This window comes from Cyprinus carpio, chromosome B3, assembly GCF_018340385.1.
Source record: "Cyprinus carpio isolate SPL01 chromosome B3, ASM1834038v1, whole genome shotgun sequence".
Lineage (NCBI taxonomy): Eukaryota > Metazoa > Chordata > Actinopteri > Cypriniformes > Cyprinidae > Cyprinus > Cyprinus carpio.
This window is the reverse complement of record NC_056599.1, coordinates 22655887-22671224: the sequence shown is the minus strand read 5'-3', so window position 1 is coordinate 22671224 and position 15338 is coordinate 22655887. Positions and strand designations below refer to the sequence as shown.

Here is a 15338-nt window from a genome sequence, read left to right as displayed (position 1 = left end):
AGTACATCTACTTTTAAAAGCCACATTTTTGGACAGTTATGTTTGTTCAATAGGTATCAGACAATAAACAAACAACATACACATTTCATACACATATATGGTTATTTGATGCTTACTTTATGTATGATAAATGGGTTTTCAACAATACATATGTCAGAATAGCCAATCCTGCAAGTGATATGCCATCATTTGTTCCTGTTAAGTTAATGATCTAAACATAATTCAGCAATAAACTGGATTTCCCCTCTCATTTGCTATGTCATGGTAGTTTTCCTACAATTTGCATCTGGATTGTACAGAAAAGAAATCAACAACATTGTCTGTCAGATTATGAAACAGCTTTTTTATGTTGAATTTAGTAGCAGTGTGAGGGTCAACTAAAAGGATACAAGAACAAAACAGAAGAAAGCCTTCCAATGCCGTACATTGTTCTTCTGCATCTCCATGCCAAGGACCATGTGCTTGATCAGACCTCAGGTCAAAAGTCAACAGCACAATAAGTGGGAAGTCAATAAAACCAAAAGATGTGAATTCTAGCTGTTTGCTTCTTAACTAATGTGAGAAACAATGGATGTATGCAGGTGGATTTTCTTGTCTTGATTCTAGCTGTTTGCTTCTTAACTAATGTGAGAAACAATGGATGTATGCAGGTTGGTTTTATGCAGGTGGATTTTCTTGTCTGGCAATTGTATCAATAGGCCTATTTTTTTCCGCAGGTTTGTATGAGCTCTATACACATGACATACACAAAATTAAGAACTCATTACCAGAACTTGTTCACTTGTTGGTAAAACATAATCAAAGTTTTTCCTCATTTTAGTTAAAATGATACCAAAAATTCAGTCATCAATTCTGATACCAAAAAATGTTAGTCACCCTCATTTTTTGGTAAATTATGTTCAAATTTTTTCTACATTTTATTTTTAGTTAATCTTAAATTGTTGAATTAATATATTTTTAATGAAACCTGCGTGGTTTCTGTTCCTCTATTGGTCATAAAAGCTTCATAAAATGAATCCATATGAGCTTCTGTGTTTACCATGTGATATGTGCTCTCACATGTTAATTAAATCTGTTCATAATATAAAGTGATCATATATCTTCACAAGACTTGGATTACAAACTTTTTGAATCTTCAAAGTTTTGGTTACCTGGACTTTCAACGGAAGGATTTCTAAATTTGTGTTTTAAAGATTAACCAAAGTCTTGTGGGTTCAAAATGACACAAGGGTGAGTAAATGATGACAGGAACAAATTAGTACAACATGGCCACGACTGAACTAAAAAGAGTATGTAAACAGAGCTTGTAGGTTTGTCCCTTTACATGAAATGGTTTTGTCTGAAACAGGTTTATGTTCTGAGGCAAAAAAAAGTGGGAAATAAGCTGGTTTTGCAAATGGTCATTTGGTCAAATATATCACAGATAATGGATGACAGACCCATCAATCTATACTATAAAAATCTTCCCCCTCCATTAAGGAACACCAGACGTTCCTGCTCCCATGTGGATGTTGAATGGAGATGACAAACACCTCATCTTCCGAGAGCAAAGATGGGAATTGCTCCAACATTTCATCCCACAATCAGCTTTGCAGCCCGATCCTTGATATCCTAATGCTTGTTGTCAATCTTCCAATAACCCTCTTTGTGGTTATGGACCTATTTCTGAGACAATGTGGGACACCTTCAAGCCCCGGAAACCTCTTTCTTTATTTGTTCTTCTGGCATTCTTTATATTTTATTTATATTAGATCCGAGTTCTGCTAAGCATATTCGAGTGGCTGGATTGAGTGCAGTGAAGTCAGGAATGAATTACAGCCTTCCACAGCTGCAGTTTGATTGGAGGATCTCTTTTCTTCACTGGCATGACTGTAGACTTGTATGTTGCTGTGGCTCGTCCTGTAGAATTTGTGAACCACAAAGCAAATACAAGCACATATATTCTGTACATTAGTTTGGATGTACACTGTCGCCATGGGTATAGTCATGGTTGTTTTGAGTATCAAACATATGTACTTTCATCCATTGACTATTCTTTTTGTGTGTCAGTGCCTGCGAGTTTCATCTTTCTGTGGGTGTGCTGCTTATTTTACACCCTGCTGGATTGAGTAAGAGCAGTCAGATGTCAAGACCTGACAAAACCAAACAGAGCGCTATTTGTTTTACTTTTTGATGGATTGAGTGATTGTATTAGCAATATGCTTTCTGTTTCTGATTTGTGTCTGTGTGTTTATCTACTTTTCAGTAAGTAAGGCTGACTGGCTACATCAGAGTTTGTGACACCCTGATCTTCTTTCATAACACAGGAAAACTGCATACATTTAAGTTAAAAGTATGCAAATAGAAAATTTGTATTTTCATAACCTGTAACTAATAACCATTTTTCACCATTTTTAAACACTTTGTGCCTTTACTAGCTCTTAGCAATTTTAATTGGTACATCAGTGCAACAAATGAAACAAAAATAAACTAACGAATTAGTAAATTTAAATATGTACAAATATAATCTGGTCTCTTAATATATTTGTGGAAATCAATTTTCTAAAAGAAAATATCAAAATGCTATTAAAAGTAGCTTTATAGGAAGCACAGCATATTACACTGCATTTACACTTCTGAAAAGAAAAGATTTAATAACCAGCTGAAATCAAAGAACGATGTTTTCAGTTAATGTTTTATTCAGTTAAGCGTCTCATTAACAAATGTTACAGAAAAAAAGGGGTTACAGTCAATGTTCACTCATAAACATGATACAAGCTCATGGATGCTCTGATCGACTATTGACTTAACGATAAATTTTAATTTCACCTCTGTTAAATACGTGGTTAGAGTTTGTGCTGCCTTGACAGTGACAATTCATAGTGGGCCTTTGCTCATAAAAAAAGAAAGTTTGAAAGACAATGACAATGTGCCTATTACTCATCTATAAACGCTTGCAATCATGAACTCTTAGAAATAGGGTTAAGGAAGCACTGTAGTACAAAAAAGGTAGCTTTCTTACCCACCCAGTTCCTTTTAAAAACACTCCCGGATATCCCTTTTAAAAGAAGCACAGCTGAAACTTTAAGGAGGTGAAGTTAAATCTCTTGGGAGTAGAAATGAAAGCATAGGTCCTCTACACAAAGCTTTGGAGGGTCCATACTGAACTCCAGGAGACAACTGAATTGGAAAAGGTTGGCTGGAGTGGCAAGTTACTTTGAAGAGGCCGAAAAAGTCCAGATTAATATGGTAAAGCCCACAAAAAGCAATAGTCTCGCAATTAGGCAGACAACTCATGCTTGAAATGATTGCTACAGTAAAACATGTTCAAACAGTTCAGACATCTCCAAATACAGTTGGCTTTAAAAGATCAGATTTACTCCTTAACCAGCTGCTTTCTCCTGATTGGACAGAGCGTTTATATGGGCGCAATAGCAGCCAATCGAATGGCGTTCACATTCATGTAGAAGAGTGTACATTAGCAGGTGTGGAAGTAGTAGATTCTTTCTCTGATGACTATGAACGTGTGTGTCTCACATGGCTTTCACTTTGATCTGCTTCATTTTCATCTGCTTCTTCTCCATCTTCTTCTGCTCGCGACGCTGGGCGGCTTCCTGAACGAAAGAGCAAGGAGAAAATCATGTATCGATGGCACAATAAGAGAAAAGATCCGATTTTTAGTTATACAGTACAAACTAGGGGTGGAACGGTTTAACTTTTTTCACGGTTTTATAGTCACGGTTTCGGTATGGTTCGGTATGTGCTGTGTTTATGGAAAAAATATACTTTCAAATAAAAATAAAGAAAAAAAAGAATATTCTATCTAACTACAAGCAACAGCACAAATAAATACAAAGAGTAAAGATACAAATAAAATAAACAGATTTTTCAGGGTTTTTTTAGGTAGGTCTAGCATTAGTTTTTAGGTACAGAAATTGAATATAGTATTGAATTGTATATTTGAATTTATTATTTGTATGTTTATCTTTAGTAAAGTTACAAAAGCTATTCAATCAAGAGCGGTGAGTGATTTCTTTGTTTTTGCTGTTTGATTAATATTAAGACTGTCACTTTAAGAGAATGCACTGATACAGTACGTTCAGCAGGCTATATCTGCTTTAGGATACTTACCAAGATGGACATTTTGACATCATTTTTGTGTGAATTTGTCAATTCAAACACAATACTTCAGAGAGAGCTTAATATTTGCGTGTGTTCTGAGACGCGGGTTTGCGTGCTTCGGATGAGTGCATGCACAAATGTTCTCACTGCACGCGCGAGCTCGCATCCTCTGGCTCTTAAATGTTTAAACTGGCAAAGCTTAAATAAGTTTAGTTTTAACACAGATATGAACGTGTGCTGTTCAGGTCTCACCTGTGCACGCGCTATCAGCACCCGGGTGATGACAGAATAAATGACTGCTCATATTCCAGCACACAGCATTCGCACTGAACAAGAGTGAATGGTTTGTCCACAGGTTTTTTTTTTTTTCTTTCTCATCGCTGTTGTTGTAATGTACTGGCAAGCCAGAATGCGCATCCATCAACAGAAACATGCATTAGCCAAACCCTGTTTTTCTTTTACATGTTATTCATAAGAAACCATAGCCGAGTACAGATGTGTTGTCAGATTTAACTTGAACCGTGTGTGAAGAACCATACGGTTCGATTTTTTTTGGCGAACCATCCCACCCCTAATACAAACACACACCTCTAAGCGGCGCTGTCTATCAGGATCCTCCTCGTTCATGATCCTCTCCTTCTCCGCTCTCTTCTTCTCTTCACGGCGCGTCTGAGCAGCCTCCTGTCGCTGAGCGTGAGTATGCTTCAGGAAGTTCTCCTCCACGCGAGCACGGTTTCGGTCTGCTTTCTGCTTCCCCTGAACAGCCATATGAAGCAGCCAATTAATCTTCTGTTACTAGATCAACACGCAGTCCTTCACATTGTGTGTGAGCACTCACCTCTCTGTTGAGGCGAAGCTTCTTGAGCTTGTCGATGCTGTAGATCACCATGTTCATCAGAGGCAGCAGACTGTCCATATCTTTGGGAGATGTGTTACCCATCCCAGGCACTGTAAAGTGCAACATATTATTACACTGACGAATGATGAATGTTTCAGTGCCATGCAAGTACAGAGAACTGCCATTTGTTGATTATGAATTTCTCTCACCATTAAATGTAAACAGCAGTGTTTTCTTGGTCTCAGGCAGCTTTAAGGGCTGACCCTCCCTAAAAAAAGTTGAGAAACCATTAACATTTATTAACCAGTATAAGCTCCTCCAGCATAGTTGACTAAAAACTACATCTGAAAAGAAAAAAAAAAAAAAAAAAAAAAAAACTTACTCTTGCATAACTTTTGGACCAGAAAATTGGTCCGAAAAATGGATGGACTCAATCTTGTCAGCATGAGTGGTGAGGTAATGTACCATCTGAAAACAGAAAAAAAAATTACTTTAAAACAATTTCGAACAGTGCAATTTTTAAATTATTTATATACTATTATAATATTTATTTATATTTGGAATTAGCTTTTATTTTTATATATATATTTTTTTATTATTTAATTCTACAATACGTTTTAGTTACGTTATCGCCATTTTTTTTTTTTTTTTTTAATATTTCTACTATTTTCTATTTCAGTTTTAGTAATTTTAGAACTTCAGCTTAAACATTTATTTCAGTTAGCTGCCAAGTCAAATTTTTTAATTTAAGTTTTACTTAAATTAACAAAAAACGTTTTTAATAGTTTTAGTTCCAAAATGAGTTTCATCATAAACCCAATAATGATCTGGAGACTGTGACGTTCTGTTCTTACCTTGTTGTCCATCACTCCATCCGTGACCTCTCCCATCTCTGATAAAATGGCCAGAGATTCAGGGATGCCATATTTTGCCCCTGATTTGGGCTTATCACCACAGAACTCACTCTGTGAAGAGAACAAGAAACAAAGTTAGCACAGACCAGTTCCTGATTACATTAAAACTACAAAAAAACAAAACCTGAGATATTTCTATTGCCTGCACACAAGAACATACAGCAAGAGAGGTTCAATTTGCAAACAAACAAATTGTATGTGTAATGAACTGCACAAAAAAACCTTTCTTTTCTTATGACTTTACACTATTACATGTTCTAATAGATGTCTAATTTAGCAGTTAGTGCATCAACATCACTGACTCACTAACCACTAGCCTTTACTTTCAGTCAAGCCTGACTCAAAGAAAGAAGTGATGTGTGTGTATTTATTGTTTGCCAAAAAATGAAATTAGTATTATTCACCGGTTGTTCATATGACAATGTGTAAAGACAAATGTTTGCTATTTTATTAAAAAACAAACAAACACACAAACATGTAAAGGATTCAGAATTTATTAAAATTTTAATTAACAAAAAAAAAATAATCTTAAAAGAACTTTTTAATTAAAAGAAGTGTATTTTTCTTAGTAGAGGTTGTTTTATTTGACAAGTGTATTTTGCTCGTCGAGGGTGAATTATTTTTACATATTTTAAAATGTCATTTATTTCTGTGATGGCAAAGCTGAATTTTCAGCAGCCTTTACTCGATCCTAGCAAATATTCTAATATGCTGATTTGCTGCTCAAGAAACATTTCTTGCTATTATCAGTTTTGAAAAGCAGTTTGAAAACTTTTTTGTCATTTTTGTGTAAACCGTGATCTTTCGGAGTTCAAGCATTTATTTAAAATAGAAATCACTGCAACATTGTAAATGCTTTTTGTGTGACTTCTACCTGATCCATATACACTAAAACAAATCTTACTGACCCCAAACATATGAACAGCAGTGTAAATAATATAGTATTTTATATCAAATATGCAAATCATTCATGACTAACCAGGTCCTGCAGCTCTTTCTGCAGGCGTGCCATGGCCTTCCGACTCCCCACAGCAAACACAAACGTGTCCATGTCCTCATCATTCAGAGTCACTTTAACTTGCTGTGGATAAGGAAGAGGAACATCCTTTTGACACACTACTTGTGATCAATCTATGCTAATACATCAGAGTTTGTGTGTGCGCATACCACTTGATCACAGACTGGTCTCATCATCCTGGCCAACACATTCAGCAGGTCCTGTCTTTTCAAAAACTGCAATTGAACAAAAACGACATCATGGTGAACGCACAGATATCTATCAAACATCCTTCTGTCTCTTATTCACATAAACACGCTACCTTAAGCTGAATCAACATGCCCTCACAGCAGACACGTCCTGAGCACCACAGGTTGTAGATGTGCTCATTCTCCTGGTTCAGTTTCCCCGTACTGGTGCCCTCCTTACTGGTACCATCATCCCCTATAAGTACAGACACGTTTGAGAGTCAGACGAAAACAGGGTCAGAGAAAACAGCAAAGTGGAGAGAGAGGTACACCTACCCACGAGGGCAAAGTTGCTCTCGAGAAGTTCTCTGTGGGAATTAAACCAGGCCTGGGCAAGCCTGCTGTTCTTGTTTTTGCCAATTATGTAGTTCATAATATAGGCAAGAAGACCCGTGACCATCAGGATCTCCATGTAATAACTCTCCCAGCTGTTCTGCAGGTGTGCTGGGACCTGTTACGCACATACAAACAGTCATCTAAGGAAGCCAATAAAGTGCCTGTAAACTGCATTTTTGATTGAATTTGTACCTCTCTGTATATAAGAGTGTCTTTGAATGGAGAGTTGGTCTTCTCATAGCCCTCAAACTCCTCGTTGTCATACTTGCTGTACATGTCTTGATCCTGTAACATTGATCAGATCAAATTAAGATTTACTCTGACTTGCAGGAAAACGCAAATAGGAGTGCTTTCCCATTTTTACCTGTGCATCAGCATCTTCAAACTCATCCTGGCTGTCTTCGTTCTCCACTGTGGCCTCATCTTCGTCGTCCTCTATGGGTGTAGATGAGGGGGCTGCTCGAGGGGGCGGCTCTTTCTCCACATCGACTGCTGGGTCCTCGCTGACATCCTCAAACTCAGCGAAGTCATTGTCATCAAACTCGGCGATGTCCTCGCCGTCATCAAAGTCATCGTTGTAGCGCCCCCTAGTGTCCGGCAGGGCCAGCAGCAGCAGCAGGGCTGGGAGGAGGAAGACCAGGTGCCTCATGACTCAACCTGCACAAACAATGACAAAGACAAATCAACTTGTTTTTAAATAGACAACAAAGAGTTTGATTAATCATACTAGCGCTCAAAAATGTTTGTGTTTTTGAAAGAAGTCTCATTCTCACCGAGACTGGATTTATTTGAATTCAAAATACAGTACAAAATGTAATATTGTGAAATATCATTATTAAACTATTCTCTATTTTAATATATTTTAAAATGTAATTTATTCCTGTGGTGACAAAGCTGGATTTTCAGCATCATTACTCCAGTCTTCAGTGTCACATGATCCTTCAGAAATCATTCTAATATATGATGATTTCTTATTATTATCAATGTTGAAAACAGTTGTGCTGCTTCACATATTTGTGGAAAATGTAATACATTTTTTGCAGGATGAGAAAAACATTTAAATAGAAATTCTTCGCAACATTACAAAAGTCCTAGCTGAATAAACTTTTTTTTTTTTTCTCGTACTGATCTCAAATATTTGAACAGTAGTGCATATCCAGGCTTATTTGTTGGTCTACAGACTAACGTCAATGTTGATGGTGTAAACGAACAACACGGAGTAAATATTTGACAACAGCATGACTAATGATTAAATAAGCAGCCCTATGAGACTTAACTGTTTGGTATTCTCATATAATACCAAGAAAACTAATGTTTAGACTGCAAACGTGTGAAGTAAAAACACTCTTCCCTGTCATATCTATTTAGGCTAGATTTTAAAGAAACACTTTTAAAGTCAATGAAAGCATTTTCTGACATACCTTAAGGAAGTCATTGTGGTTATTTTTAACTTCATGTCTATCAGTACTGTATGTGTGGCATGATTACCAGACAATAGTTACGGTTTATCCATCAGTGTGTACAAACGCATGATAAGAAGTGTAGTAAAGACACTTGCAGTGGTTCAGTTTCAACAGTGTAATAGCAACAGGAGAAAGATAAAAAGAGGAGGAGGGCGGTCAATCTTTTCAGAGTCTTATCATGAGAGCCTAAGCCCTTCAGATGTTCACTGAAACGAGGGTCTTCTAATCGGCTGAACTTCTTTACATGGCACGGTCTGGTTGGCCATACACTAAGCTGATTTGTTTTTTTTTCATGTGGACTTTATGGACAATTTAAGTATGAGATAACTCACTTAATATAGGCATATTTATCTTTTTATTGTTTAATTTTATTTTTGATTCCTCTTTTCATGCTCATCCTCTGAACGAAACAAAAATCCAAAAACAATGAAATCAGTTCTAAATAAGGGGATAAATCAGAAATCTTTTTTATTAATGGGTATCTTTTCCCTCAGATGCCAAATTTATTACATTACATAACACATTTGACGGCACATGTCATAGTGATCAATATAGTTGATCAGTTACACCCATATCTATAAAATGAAGTCATATTTGACACATATCTTACATTTAGGCCTAAAACACAAAATACTACTAATAAAGGAAAAAATATAAGACGTTACAAACTTAAAAAAAAGACACATATAAGGTCTTTTTGGGCCCCAGATTTTGAATTAGAGGGCTTCCCTTGTTCATTTCCGGTCACTCCTTCATATTCAATGTAGAATACAGTACAATAACAGTATATTAAGAACCTAATCTAATGTGCGCCAATCCTGACAGTGATGAGTGAAGCAGATGGCTCACACTTACACACTCATTACATGCAGCAGGTAGTGTCAGATAACAGTTATAAGCAAACCGTGGAGTCAGAGAGACGTGCCTGTTGTTAAATTATAACCCAGTTTAACCTGTAATCTCGGAAAAACTCGTCGTGCCCGCGCCAGTGCTTCGCTGAGCTAACCCTTTATTGCTCTACTGCTATAAAACATATCACACAGATCTGACGCATGTGTGTCATGTCAGGCAAACCAAACAAACCTGAAGAAGATCTGACTGAGGAAAGCTATCCAGTTTAGTCTACCCCATCCCCCATGAGTCCTGGTACACTCACCCTGATGCTAGCCTGCTAGCTCGCTAACTACACGAGCCACCTTAGAAACCGCACGCGACGTTCCTGCGCCAGTCACTGTCTCACTCACAGGTGTAATGCGAGAAGTCAGGGATAACGTCAAAATCACGCAGACGTACCTGTAAATATCGGCGTTTCCCTTCAGTGTATGACAGCAGCTGTACCCCTCACAGGAGAGGCGAGGGTCATCTGATCTAACGTTACTCTACCCACAATGCTGTGCGAACCCTGACAACAGGATAAGAAAAGATCGGGGCGTTCACGGTGCGCTGACAAATTATTAACCCTTTGTTATTAAACTGCAGCTGAAGTAGCCTAGTGTTATCACCTTAAGTATGCATGAGAGGCATATATAGATATTGTAGTTAGCTAATTGTATAAATAATACAATAAAATATATTTTATATGTAAATAATAAAGTTTAAAGTGCATACAATTATTTATTTGTAATATAATTATCGATACTATTCATTGTATTTAAATTATAATGTAATTATTAATCATTTGTTATAATATTATGTTTTTAATACATTACAGTATTAGATATTTTGACGTTTTCGCGAAAAAGCAAGGTTAATTCAGGTCAAACAGAAACAATATTCATTACTGAAAACTGTACAAATGTTGATACTCTCTGAAGCCAGTGTAAATACAAATATTACGTTTCTAAGGGCTCGGCACATGAAATAGAATTAATTAATTAATTAATTAATTAATTGCATCTCGTGCATCGATGTTTGTTATTGACCCTTCTTTTATATTTTCTTAAAATTAGTTCTGAAATCTGTTATTTATCTTAGGTCCTCAGGGTTTTAGATCTTGTTCTGTTGTGGCTCATGTTTATATATATATATATATATATATATATATATATATATATATATATATATATATATATATATATATATATATATATATATATATATATATATATATTATTTACTATGCTACTATGCTATATTATTTACTATTATTTTTTTTTCTATCTCTTGAGACACAGTTAATATCTAATGTCCAGTTTGTTGCTTTTCAAAGCTAAATGGAGTTGCTAAAAAAATATTAAATTTTATTATTAATAAAATTATGAAACTCTGCCCAACATGATGTGGAGTAAAATGATCAAGTAGCAACATAAATCTATAAATAGCCTCCGCATTTTCTACCGAGGACTTTTATTTTGAAACACGCACATCCTCAGACCAAATGCGCCGTTGAGCGGTCGGGCCTATTTAGGGCTTTCTAAAGTTAGGATTAAAACCGTTGGGACTGAGCAAAAACATGGGCCTTTAGCTGCACACAGTCTTGAGTATTAGATGGTGATCTGTGCGCTCCACTAAGCAGGTTTTGTGTCGTCGCAGAGCGCAGCTCGTCGTCTTCGCGGCCGTCGCGGAGGGGATTGTTATGACAGTGTCTTTGTCTCGCGCTGCACAAACACAAGACCACCTTTCTCGCTGAAAGAGCCCTTTTCAGCCATCGCTACAAATCTAGGTGTTGTTAACGACCCAATTCTAACTGATTCTCACCGATCCGATCGAGGGATTGAATCATGTCGTTGCACGGTAAACGAAAAGAGATCTACAAATATGAGGCGCCATGGACCGTCTATGCCATGAACTGGAGCGTCAGACCCGACAAGCGCTTTCGCCTGGCGCTCGGCAGCTTCGTCGAGGAATATAACAACAAGGTGAACAGCTGTGTGACACCAAGACAGCACTGATCGCTGTGTGTTAGGTCTCTGCTTTGCTTTGTGTCGCTGTCATACAGAGAAGTGTGCTTGAAATGCATCGTAACATGTTAGATGTAGATGAACGGGTTTAATAGTGTGCAGTGATAGAAGAGTTTGAGAACACTCTCAGATGAATAGCGTGATGCTTGATGACTTGTTTGTATCTTGCTTGTGGATAAAAGTTTGACAGCTGTCAGAACCCCTCATCGTTATGATCAGCTGCTTGTTTTGTGGTGTTCAGGTCCAGCTGGTGGGTCTTGAGGAGGAGAGCTCAGAGTTTGTATGCAGGAACACCTTCGACCATCCGTACCCAACCACCAAGATCATGTGGATCCCCGACACCAAGGGCGTCTATCCAGACCTGCTGGCCACCAGCGGAGACTATCTGCGCATTTGGAGGGTATGCACACTTTCTGCTACACATTCATGCTTATTTCATTATTAATGCATGTCTTCGGTCTTGCTGTGAACACTCATTGGTGCATTCCAAAAAAATCTAAATGTATCAGTTTTATTCAAATGTAATACCTTCATTAAATGCTTAATATGCTGTTCCTCTGATGTGCTTTTTCTTTTCCATTGATGTCATATTTTAACCAATAGCTAAATAGCTAGACGTTTTCATGGCTTTTTTTTTTCTTTTTCTAGATCTGGCTTGATTGAATCCATCCATAATTGATTTCATGGTGCAATGTCTTTATATTTTAAATAAATGTGCATTTAACAGTAGTTCAAAATAAGATCAGGAATGTGTGTTAAGAAAGTTAATTTGGATGTAACTTGAAATGATCAGAGACTTTCTAGCTTTAATACTGTGACAGAACTGTTGAAACATGCAAACTCGGTGTATATAATGGAAGCTAGTGAACTGTATGTGTCTTGTTGTCAGGTGAATGACACAGAGACCCGTCTGGAGTGTCTCCTGAATAATAACAAGAACTCTGATTTCTGTGCACCTCTGACATCTTTTGACTGGAATGAGGTGGATCCCAATCTTCTGGGTGAGAGCCCTCAGTTGTGTGGCATTGTTGTGACCGTTGACTATTACTGTAACTGTAAGCTATTTAAAATTATTTGTGTTGATTGAAATAAAGCAAAAATAAATATAGAAAACATACATTTTTAATTAAAAAATACAAAGTGTACTTTAAAAACATATATTTAATAAATGCGTAATGTATATACAGTTTAAATAAAAAATATTAAATAAAGAAATCTTTGCACTTAAAAAAAATTTTAAACGTCACATTTTGCATTTTGGCAAATAAATGGGCTTCAGTCTTCTGGGAGTTTTTTTGGCAGTGTTGGTAGTGTTTGTTAACTAAAAACTATTAGAAACATTTTTTGTTAATTTAAATAAATAAAAAAAACAACTTAGGAAAGTTGTCTTGACAACTAACTGGTAAGTTTAAGTTGAAATGCTAAAATGACTAAAACTGTTCAATAAAAAGAAAAACATTAAATTAAAACAGATAATATAAAAATAGAAGCTGATTTAAAATAAAAGTAGTATATAAGAATATTGCTAAAATAGCACTTGTTTAGGAGAAAGATGTATGTTTTACACATTTGTATGTCTGCCACTCAGAAGATGGTCAGGGTTTCATGTGTGTGTTTTGTGTTTTTAGGCACTTCTAGTATTGATACCACCTGTACGATCTGGGGTTTAGAGACAGGACAGGTCCTAGGAAGGGTCAACCTGGTGTCAGGCCACGTCAAAACACAGCTAATTGCTCACGACAAGGAGGTGAGGAAAAACTCCCCCTAGTGCTTCAGATTCTTCAGAATTGTTTAGTTCGTAGCGTTCTCTGTATAAAAGTGTTTTTCATTGGCTTTCAGGTGTATGACATCGCATTCAGCCGTGCGGGTGGAGGTCGTGATATGTTTGCGTCTGTGGGAGCAGACGGATCCGTGCGCATGTTTGATCTGCGACACCTGGAGCACAGCACCATCATCTACGAGGACCCTCAACATCACCCGCTGCTGCGCCTCTGCTGGAACAAACAGGACCCCAACTACTTGGCCACTATGGCCATGGATGGCATGGAGGTCTCTCTTTGAGTCCCTCTTACTCTATTAAGATATTTGTCTCCATGTTTTCTCATATCCCTCATTTTTACTATCCAATGTTGTCTTTTTGTCAGGTGGTGATTCTGGACGTGCGTGTGCCGTGCACACCTGTGGCTCGTCTCAATAATCATCGTGCCTGTGTGAACGGCATCGCATGGGCGCCCCACTCCTCCTGTCACATATGTACAGCAGGTAAGAAACCAGCCCGGTTACACACACACACAACAAATGTGTGTGTGGTATATATCTTAATGATTTTTGGCATAAAAGAAAAATCAGTAATTTTGACCCATACAATGTATTATTGGCTATTGGCTATACCCGTGCTACTCATGACTGGTTTTGTGCTCCAGGGTCACATATTCATTTGAGCATTTACTAATATATTATTCAAATCAAACATTAACTTACACGTATACATGCATTAAATGGTTTACACATGCAATAGTTTTGAATTCTTCACTGGACCAGTTGTGTGAGGTCTGTTTTGGTTTGGTCAGTGTTAGACTATAGCAGCAGTGACAGTGCCGTTTCATACAAGTCTCCTTTACTTGGCCCCCTTTTCTTTTAAATCCCACTGTAGCGGACGATCACCAGGCTCTGATCTGGGACATCCAGCAGATGCCGCGGGCCATCGAGGACCCCATCCTGGCTTACACGGCCGAGGGAGAGATCAATAACGTGCAGTGGGCCTCCACTCAGCCCGACTGGATTGCCATTTGCTACAACAACTGTCTGGAGATCCTGCGGGTGTAGAGCCGAGGCTTCCAGCGGGCAGCATTGCTGGAAGAGAGTCTTTCATGGAGCAGAGACTTGTTTTCTAAAGTTCCTGAGGTCTGGGTGTTTCAAGCAGGAAACTGTATGAACAGGCCTAAGGGAACAACAGTCTGAACAATGTGTGTGCAACTTTTGTCTGGGAGAATGACGCCGTGTGAATGATTATCTGTGTTTCTGCACAATATATTATATTTGTCTGTTTTCCTACTTGCCGGTGTCCCAGAGTCCTCATAATGGGATCTTAAACTCGACTGTAATTACTATGATTTTATGGCCATTTGTGTAGGAAAAGATACATGTTTATTCTGTTTAACCGGTAAAAAAAACTTTTTTGGAACTAGGATCAGAAAGATTGCCAACATGGACAATACAAAACTACCATTTTATTTAGATGTAATTACATACTTCAAAGATTAATACAATTTTAAAGGTCCTCTGAACTTCAGATTCTGTTTTTTCATTTCAGGAAGGTGCCTTTTTTTTTTGTATCCCTGGATATGGTTAAATACCAGATAGTATGGAGATAAAATGCTTGACGTCACTTCATAATTGTTCCTCAAAACACGCTCACGACTCACATAGTGGTAATGTTTGAGTGGGCAATGTCTTTTTCATTTAAAGATTCATTACTGTTATATTTTCCCCATGTTATTTTTCATTAAAAAAAGTTAGTCCCCTTTCAGCATGCTTGTGC

The 15338-nt window shown here is 37.4% G+C and overlaps 2 protein-coding genes across 3 annotated transcripts; one reads left to right on the top strand and one right to left on the bottom strand.

Moving 5' to 3' along the window:
• Positions 1–2656: 2656 nt before the first annotated feature.
• On the bottom strand, positions 2657–10346 carry LOC109111840 (PAT complex subunit CCDC47-like). The gene is made up of 13 exons (XM_042720292.1): positions 10191–10346; positions 7799–8091; positions 7627–7719; positions 7375–7549; positions 7173–7294; positions 7021–7086; positions 6833–6934; positions 5794–5904; positions 5322–5407; positions 5149–5207; positions 4940–5049; positions 4690–4857; positions 2657–3593 (listed from the first exon to the last, which is right to left on the bottom strand). The coding sequence occupies exons 2-13, from the start codon at positions 8081–8083 to the stop codon at positions 3513–3515; spliced, it is 1458 nt and encodes a 485-aa protein (XP_042576226.1). The 5' UTR covers positions 8084–8091; positions 10191–10346; the 3' UTR covers positions 2657–3512.
• A 902-nt stretch (positions 10347–11248) lies between these two features.
• On the top strand, positions 11249–14974 carry LOC109111835 (DDB1- and CUL4-associated factor 7). Of its 2 annotated transcripts, none has more exons than XM_019124825.2 (7): positions 11249–11755; positions 12039–12197; positions 12687–12798; positions 13426–13544; positions 13637–13846; positions 13942–14059; positions 14451–14974. In XM_019124825.2, exons 1-7 carry the CDS (start codon positions 11618–11620, stop codon positions 14621–14623), a joined length of 1029 nt encoding a protein of 342 aa, XP_018980370.1. In that variant the 5' UTR covers positions 11249–11617; the 3' UTR covers positions 14624–14974. The 2 variants fall into 2 exon arrangements, with proteins under 2 accessions (XP_018980370.1, XP_018980369.1); XM_019124824.2 differs by having other exon boundaries at positions 14448–14974.
• The last annotated feature ends 364 nt before the right edge of the window (positions 14975–15338 follow it).

Bases quoted from the DNA above. Each gene is read 5' to 3' on its own strand.
- LOC109111840 (XM_042720292.1), bottom strand. From the start codon at position 8,083: ATGAGGCACCTGGTCTTCCTCCTCCCAGCCCTGCTGCTGCTGCTGGCC. The intron at 7,550-7,626 runs GTACAAATTCAA...TGTGCGTAACAG, and splicing joins ACACTCTTATATACAGAGAG to GTCCCAGCACACCTGCAGAA. The intron at 4,858-4,939 runs GTGAGTGCTCAC...ATGGCTGTTCAG, and splicing joins AGCTTCGCCTCAACAGAGAG to GGGAAGCAGAAAGCAGACCG.
- LOC109111835 (XM_019124824.2), top strand. From the start codon at position 11,618: ATGTCGTTGCACGGTAAACGAAAAGAGATCTACAAATATGAGGCGCCA. The intron at 11,756-12,038 runs GTGAACAGCTGT...TGTGGTGTTCAG, and splicing joins TCGAGGAATATAACAACAAG to GTCCAGCTGGTGGGTCTTGA. The intron at 13,545-13,636 runs GTGAGGAAAAAC...ATTGGCTTTCAG, and splicing joins TAATTGCTCACGACAAGGAG to GTGTATGACATCGCATTCAG.